Here is an 8,082-nt window from a genome sequence, read left to right as displayed (position 1 = left end):
CTGCTCTTCCACTGCCTGATGGGTTTTTGCATCACTTACGGTACAGATTCTGCACCTCAATTCTCCCAGCCACAGCAGAACAGGAGCAACACGGCCACGGGCACAGAGGGGAAATATGACTAGTAGAATGGGCTGCTACTGCTAGCAAACTCTTAAGGGGCTATGGGACACAGTGGTTTCATTCAAAGTCATCAACTGCATGCTGAGTGACCCCATATGCTAAGGCCCAGCTAGAACTAGTCAGAAACTTGCATTTCCAGGTGGGAGGAAATTCCATAATTTTGAAAGGTGGGGTTATTTTTAGTCAAAATTGGAATGGAATGAAAGATAAACATGTTGTAATAAGAGGGTCATAGTTTACTGCTGGGAGCCCAGCTCATTTCCTACCACAGATCCTTTTATCCCTTCATTCTCACCAAGCTCCCTCTGTGCCACCCTTCCACATCCCCCTCATTCAGAGAGATGTGTAAATAGTTAAACTTGTGGAGTTTGTTGAATTATTTCTTTTGTCTGGACAGTCACTGAGGCTGTCACCATTCCAAACTTCATAGGGGTAGGGCAGTGCACTATCAAAGGCAGGTGTCTTCCCAGCACAGTGCCTACTGAGAACCCTTTGGCTCAAGAGCAGGAAAGGTGGAAATAATCTCAAGTCTGTTACTCAAAAGGCTTTATTGTTTGCAGTCTGTCTACAACTACTGAAAAAGGAGAGAGGCTGGATTGGCTGCTGCCTACCCCCAGCCTAGGTCAGCAGAGGGAGGTACAAACTGGACAAAAGGAGAGCTAGGCCTAACAGCAGTGGCACTTTAGGAATTCAGATACCTAGGGTTAAAAAAGATATTTAGAAAATAAGGATTTCAAGGTTATAAAAGCAAGGTGGGATTTAAATACTCTTGTTCTTTCAAGGGATTTTCAGCTGTGTGAAACTTAACTCTTCACTAAGGCCAAGAGGAAGGCTGTGGAAATTCCTAGCTCTCAGCTGGATTTTGCTAATGGGGGTAGGTATAGTTAGCCACTTTAAAGGGGCACAAGATGGCAAGGGGCCCAATTCTTTAGCCAGTCAGCAGAGCACTTGAGTGCTGTCACTTCCACTTCTACAGCTGGAGCAGCTTCAGGCTTGGATAGTATGGGCCGAATGCTACAACAGGCTGAGCACCCTCAGCTCTCTGGGATGTTGAGGGGGCTCAGCACCTCACACCATCTGGCCTTTAGAAGTGAATTTAGGCTCTGACACCCCATGAGGCATGTGCAGACAGTTAACTGTAGGCTTTGCATTCTTCTTACCTTGCTCTCCTGGTATCTCCTTTGGGCGAGGCACTTTTTAAAGCTCACAGTGTCAGCAGAACAAGCCATTTGTTCCATTAGACTACACCTCTGTGCCTAGTGCATGAGAGAGATCACAAGCCCTGGCAGACATAAATATTCCCCCTCATTCCACAACATTTGCACACATGGCACAACTACTTCCACCTTTACACCACACCATAACCCATCAGAACCTTCCAGCCAGGCACCTTGCCTGGGCTGATGCACAGATTCTCAGACGTGGTCAAGGCACAGGAGAGCAGAGAGATGTCTGACACAGACAGACCCCTCACTGTTACAGGCAGCTGCAGTAAATCTGGCCGGACTGTCATGGTGCACATGCTGGCACCTGCAGCAACCTTGGCACTGGTGAGAATGGCACAAGAAAAGGAAACAAGTCAAGCAGACAGTGGGGCAAACTGGGGTCTGGTCACAGGTGCTGGTAGGATACGCCAGATGCATCTGTGATGCTGTTGTCATGGTGATGCCCAACAATCTCCAATTTTAAAAAGTGGCAGCATTTAGATAGCTTAGTTCCTTAATCCAAAAGCTTCAGGCCTAGTTTGCACTGGTACCGGTGGGATGGTCTTTGGCAGCTCTTCTGCTTTGTACCTTTTAGCCCATTGATGCTTCCATTGAAAAATAAAAAAGCCTGTTCTGTACTGTTTTTTATATATATAAAAAACCCTCTTGGCTGGGCCTCTGTGCCAGCCTTGCTTAACACCTCTATTCCATGTGAGAACAATTACACCACACCTGTGCACTAGCTAGGCCCGTGCCTTCACTCTTATCACCTACACTGTGTTTAATAGAAAGCACAGGGCATTTGGTGCAGGCAGAAGGGGAAACGCCACAGCGATTCCACTATTCCACAAAGAATGGCTACAATATGAAAAAATAAGGATTTTGTAACAAAAAAATCCTGGCTTTACACGGCTGATTTTTCCTGCTTTTTTTTTTTTTTTTTTAACATCCCCCCCACTGGAAAATCAACCACCCCACATTTATTCAAACATCCCAAAGCTCTCTTGGGAAAATGGCAAGATGGTACGAGTGCTGGGCCTGGAGCCAGGCCCCTCTAGTCAGCAGGGAGGTTTAACCAACCAGGGCCCAAAGGGCATGATACAGCCAACATCTGCATGTTTAACCAACCCTTATATTCAAGATCTTCTTGCTGTGGGATAAACACCCCAGGTGGCAGGAGATGGAAATGGCTGTCTGCTGTACCAGGTGGTGGTGGGGCCTCTAGGTTATCTTTGACTGTCAATGGCAAATCCATCTGGGAGAAGAGGAGAAGGCAGGTCTGGAACAGCTCCACCTTAAGCACTCCTGGTCCCCATCAATTCATGAACTGGGTGTAGCCTTCTGCTCCAGTCACAATGACATCCATCCAGATCCTCATGGCCTCAGCTGATGGTGCCACCATGTAATAGAGGCGGTCGTGGGTCTTGACGCAGAAGGTAAGAGCTGGGTTGGGACTCTGCAGAGGTGAAAGAAAAACATGAGGAGCTTGTTCTTGCAGTAACTAGGGAGCCAGCTCTTCCCTCAGTGATAGAACCCATTCCACCTAAGGGCTGCTGAGGACTTTTCTAACTACAGCTAGTGCTCCAGCAGAGGCTCAAGGCTGTACAGCTGCCTGTCATGCTGTTGCCCAGCTCCACCAATCTTAGAGAGAGGAACACTGTCTGCTGGGCAGAGGGGGAGTGGGGGGGGGAGAGCCCCTAGTGCCAACCTGCCTGAGGCTCCTCTGCCTTTGATATGTCCACCTCCTGGGGCAGGCCCTTGTGTAAGGGATATGTCAGACACTGAGTGTGCTTCTACCCGTAAAGACAAATCCTAGTCACAGTGAAGTCAATGAAAGCTTTGCCTAATAGAAGTAGGATTTGGCCTGAAGAATGAGGCAGCAGCTTGAATGAATGGAGAAGGGGAAGATGAAGTATAGGATGCCCTGAGATGATGGAAATCCAGGCACTTGAGATCTGTAGACACAACACTGGAGGAGGAATGGCTGAAACAGGATAGAGACCTCTCAGCACATGGAGAGAAACCCAAAAGCTGAAGCTACTGTACTGACTCATCATTCCAATCCAATGTTGTCAGACCAGAACAGCACTGGGGACACCAGGGTTGTGGAGGACGGAGCCTACACAGAATTAAAGGTTCCACTACTGCGTCTAACAACCAGCCAATCTGAGAGCCACTGTGACCTTACTGAATAGAGTCAGGACCCTGGGGGGTCTATCTCTGGCTCTACTAGTGCAAACATGGCCATAGCCAAGTCAGATCAGCTCTGTGCCGTGACGTCTCATCTGATAATACATTCTTCCTACAAATCTGGTAAGTAAGCCATCCACTCAGGCAGGGTGGTGCTGCTAGAATCAGACCAATCACACAGCACATTCCTGAGCAGCCAATCAGCACGCACAGATTAACCCCCAGCCAGGCTGAGGCCAGCACAGAATGGCAGTATAAAAGAGGCTCAGACCTTGGCATATGAACCTTACTGAGGGCAGAAAGGAGCTGCAGGTCTGGCTTCCGTGCAATGGCAGATTCTGTGGCCAGCATTAGGCAACTCTCATAGGATACAAATAAATACCCAGGGCATACTCTGAGTCATGCTAGATAGGGGCAGAGTTTACATGTGGTACTAACTGGAATTGGCAGCTGAATGCTAGAAACAGCCGTATTCATTGATCTCAGCCCTGGAGCTACCCCAACAATTTAATGGGGATGTTACATTCACAGCTCTCAGCCTGTTGCAGAGGCTGCTCAGAGTCAAGGCTACCACTTGTTTGGGGAGACCACATGCTGAGCAGAGTCTGATCACACAAACTCCTCATTCCATGCATGCATGCCTCAGATACCTTGAGGATATTCCTCAACACCCTACTGCTTAAGGAAAATCCAACCCGCCCTCAGTTCCACCCAAGCTGCTGCCATTTGGGAAAGATACTTGAGAAGCTGGGTGGGTGCAGAGGTAGAGCGTTAGTCTTGAAGCCTGCTGCGGGGGTCTCAGTTGTCCCTGGAGTCAGTAGTAGACAGATATGTGGCATTTTGCTAGACCTGGTCAAAGGAGGTGGTGATACCTCCTACTCTGCCCTATCTCTGCAACCCAGAGTCCAGCCACCTAAAATGCTCTCCCCATTTTGTTCAGCACAGCCCCCAAGTGCTTGTGGTTCCAACCCACACTTTGATCTCTCCTGCATGAAACCCCAATGGCAAATGCAAGGGATGCTCATTCACCCTAGTCACTATTTTTTCACAGTACCTGATGCTGCTCCTATCAAAGTTGAAGGGAAAACTTCCTCTCTCTCTCCTGGGAGCAGGCCCAAAGCACTCTAGGGCGAGACTGTATTGGCCATGCACACCATACACCCAGTCAATCTTGTAAAGGAACCCCCACCCCATTGCAGAGAGAGGGTGAGGCTCAGAGGAGCCTTAGGCTACTGGTCCAGAAACACCAAGAGCAATACAGAAATAGAGCCCATTGCAGAGTGTATTCCTAGTGAAACTGCCTTTTGTGCAGGGAGGTCAGAGACTGCTGGGTTGAGCAAGACTCTGCATTGCCAGTTAAAAACAAATGAGCACACAGACTGCTACAAACAGGCTGGGGACCCAACCAGTCAGGCAAGGTCACACCACCCCACAAAACAAGAGGAAAGAGCGAGAGGCAAAGAGACAAGTGCACTGAGACAAACCTCTCTTCGGAAGTGAATGGGGAGAATATCTGCTAGTTGCTAGAAGAAAATAAAGACAAATGCAGTTAGAACAGTTCTGTAGCCTTGCTCCCATTGGAGCATCTGTTGCAGTGACTGAAACCCTCTCCCCATGTTAATTATGCACCCTGGGAAGCATTCAGAAAATCAGTTGGCTCCATTAGGGCAAGGAAAACACTCTGTTAGGCAAAAGTATTAAGAGGTAAACGGTTCAAATGCTAAGTGTATGGCCTAAGTGCAGGACAGGTGGTATTCCAATGGAGGAAGGAGGACCTTCATTCTTCCCTATTGAAGCTGGTCCCCCTTCATTAAATAACTCAATAGTAGGGCTGTCAAGTAATTAAAAAAAATTAATCACAGTTAATTGTGCTGTTAAACAATAATAGAATACCATTTATTTTAATTATCTTTGGATGTTTACTACATTCTCAGGTATATTAATTTCAATTACAACACAGAATACAAAGTGTACAACACAGAATACAAAGTGTACAGTGCTTACTTTATATTTATTTTTTATTACAAATATTTGCACTGTAAAACAAAAAAATGTATTTTTCAATGCACCTCATACAAGTACTGTAGTGCAATCTTTTTATCATGAAAGTTGAACTTACAAATGTAGAATTATGTAAAAAAAACCAAACTCAATTAAAAAATAAAATGTAAAATTTTAGAGCCTGCAAGTCCACTCAGTCTTACGTCTTGGTCAGCCAATCACTCAAACAAGGTTGGTTACAATTTGCAGGAGATAATGCTGCCTGCTTCTTGTTTACAATGTCACCTGAAAGTGAGAACAGGTGTTTGCATGGCACTGTTGTAGCTGGTGTTGCAAGATATTTACGTGCCAGATGCACAGAAGATTGATATGGTCCTTCATGCTTCAACCACCATTCCAGAGGACATGCTTCTGTGCTAATGATGGGTTCTGCTTAATAACAATGCAAAGCAGTGCAGACCGACGCATGTTCATTTTCATCATCTGAGTCAGATGCCACAAGCAGATTTTCTTTTTTGGTGGTTTGGGTTCTGTAGTATCCACATCAGAGTGTTGCTCTTTTATGACTTCTAAAGCATGCTCCACACCTTGTCCCTCTCAGATTTTGGATGGTACTTCAGATTTTTAAATCTTGGGTCGAGTGCTGTAGCTTTTTTTAGAAATCTCACATCTGTATCTTCTTTGTGTTTTGTCAAATCTGCTGTGAAAGTGTTCTTAAAATGAACATGTGCTGGGTCATCATCCGAGACTGCTATAACATGAAATATATGCAGAATGCGGGTAAAACAGAGCAGGAGAGATACAATTCTCCCCTCAAGGAGTTCAGTGACAAATTTAATTGACGCATTATTTTTTTAACGAGCATCAACAGCATGTAAGCATGTCCTCTGGAATGGTGGCCGAAGCTTGAAGGGACATACAAATGTTTAGCATATCTGGCATGTAAATACCTTGCAATGCCGGCTACAAAAGTGCCATGCGAACACCTGTTCTCACTTTCTGGTGACACTGTAAATAAAAAGCAGGCAGCATTATCTCCCGTCAATGTAAACAAACTTGTTTGTCTTCCCGATTTGGCAGAATAAGAAGTAGGACTGAGTGGACTTGTAGGCTCTAAAGTTTTACACTGTTTTGGTTTTGAGTGCAGTTATGTAACAAAACAAAAAAACCTGCATTTGTAAATTACACTTTCACAATAAAGAGATTGCACTTCAGTACTTGTATGAGGTGAATTGAAAAATACTTTTTAAAATCATTTTTACAGTACATATATTTGTAATCTATAATAATAATATAAAGTGAGCCCTGTGCACTTTGTATTGTTTTGTAATTGAAATCAATACTGAAAATGTAGGAAAAACATCCAAAAATATTTAATAAATTTCAATTTGTTATAAGTGCAATTAATCACAATTAATTTTTTTGAATTGAGTAGGACAGCCCTACTCAATAGTAATTTGGCTAGAACCTACGTTGAATCCTGCTGTAATCCAGTGGTTGGATTCTTCCCCCAACAGGGTGGTGAATTGCTGGTTCAAATCCCTTTTCTGCTGGTTGAGATGGGATTTGAAGCAGGCTCCCTTATCTCTCAAGTGAAGGGCCTAAATGCTGGACATTCTGACATAGGGTTCCCTCAGTCTTTTCTATTGACACTGGTCCACTTTACATAATAACTGGGCCAAAGTCTACCTCCACAGTTCTTGATGGTATGGGGGTTAGAGCACTTCTCTGGGATGTGAGTGACTCTGGTTCAAATTTCCCCTCTGCCTCAGTGGAGGGGATGTGGTGCCTGAGGTGCAGGGCCTTGTAAATTGACTGGACTATACAGAGCAGCTCTTAGCTGGTTTAATGAGTAATTGTGGCCATACAAAAGACTCAAATCACTCTTGTCCCCAGCAGCTAGGATACACACCCAGGCTGTGGCAGACCCAGGTCACTCCCCTTCGCTGCTGAGGGGTGTGAACAGGGAGCTCCCACCTCCCAGGGAGAGTCAGAGATGGGCAAGCCCTGTCCAAATCCCCTTCCTGTCCCAAAGTAGGAATGGCTTCCTGAGAAAGGGTGGGGGTTCAGACATGGATGTTCCACCCTAAAGGGCAATCACCGAGGAAGCAGGAAATCCCTGTACAAACTCCTGCTAAACATTTGAACCAGGCTCTCCAAGACCCAAGCTTGTACCGTAACTACTGGACTATAGAGTAACTCTGGCTTTTGGCCTGGCCAGAAGAATAGTCAAATCAAGTGGAACAACTTCAAGAGGCAGGAATGAGGAAGCCCATGAGCACTACATACACCAAAGACCAGGGCCCATATCTGGGCTACTGGAGAGCTCTCTCCAAACTGCTTCTCCACAGGGAGTGGGGGAGGACTTGAACCAGCAATTCCCACACACCAGGCACAGAGGTTAATCACCAGTCTTTCCCATAGGCTGGCCCAAAGAATAGTTAAGCCAAGCAGAACAGCTTCAAGAGGCAAGCATGAGGGAGGTCCCCCCATTTCTGTGGCCCATAGCTTAGAGCACTCATCTGGGCAGTCAAGATCCCTCTTCACATCCCTTCAACTAACCAG

The 8,082-nt window shown here is 45.9% G+C and overlaps 1 protein-coding gene across 12 annotated transcripts in view; it reads right to left on the bottom strand.

The window, feature by feature from the left end:
* Positions 1-645: 645 nt before the first annotated feature.
* PHLDB1 (pleckstrin homology like domain family B member 1) overlaps positions 646-8,082 on the bottom strand; it is a 122,715-nt gene continuing 115,278 nt past the window's right edge. For all 12 annotated transcript variants that reach the window (XM_084611770.1, XM_084611766.1, XM_084611772.1 and 9 more), the window contains one exon: positions 646-2,782. In XM_084611770.1, coding sequence (XP_084467896.1) covers positions 2,642-2,782 — 141 coding nt within the window. In that variant the 3' untranslated portion in view covers positions 646-2,641. The remainder of the gene's footprint in view (positions 2,783-8,082) is intronic.

Source organism: Lepidochelys olivacea (assembly GCF_965140295.1).
Source record: "Lepidochelys olivacea isolate rLepOli2 genome assembly, chromosome: 22".
Taxonomy (NCBI): Eukaryota; Metazoa; Chordata; order Testudines; family Cheloniidae; genus Lepidochelys; species Lepidochelys olivacea.
The sequence above is the reverse complement of the archived record's forward strand: the minus strand, read 5'-3'. Positions and strand labels throughout refer to the sequence as shown.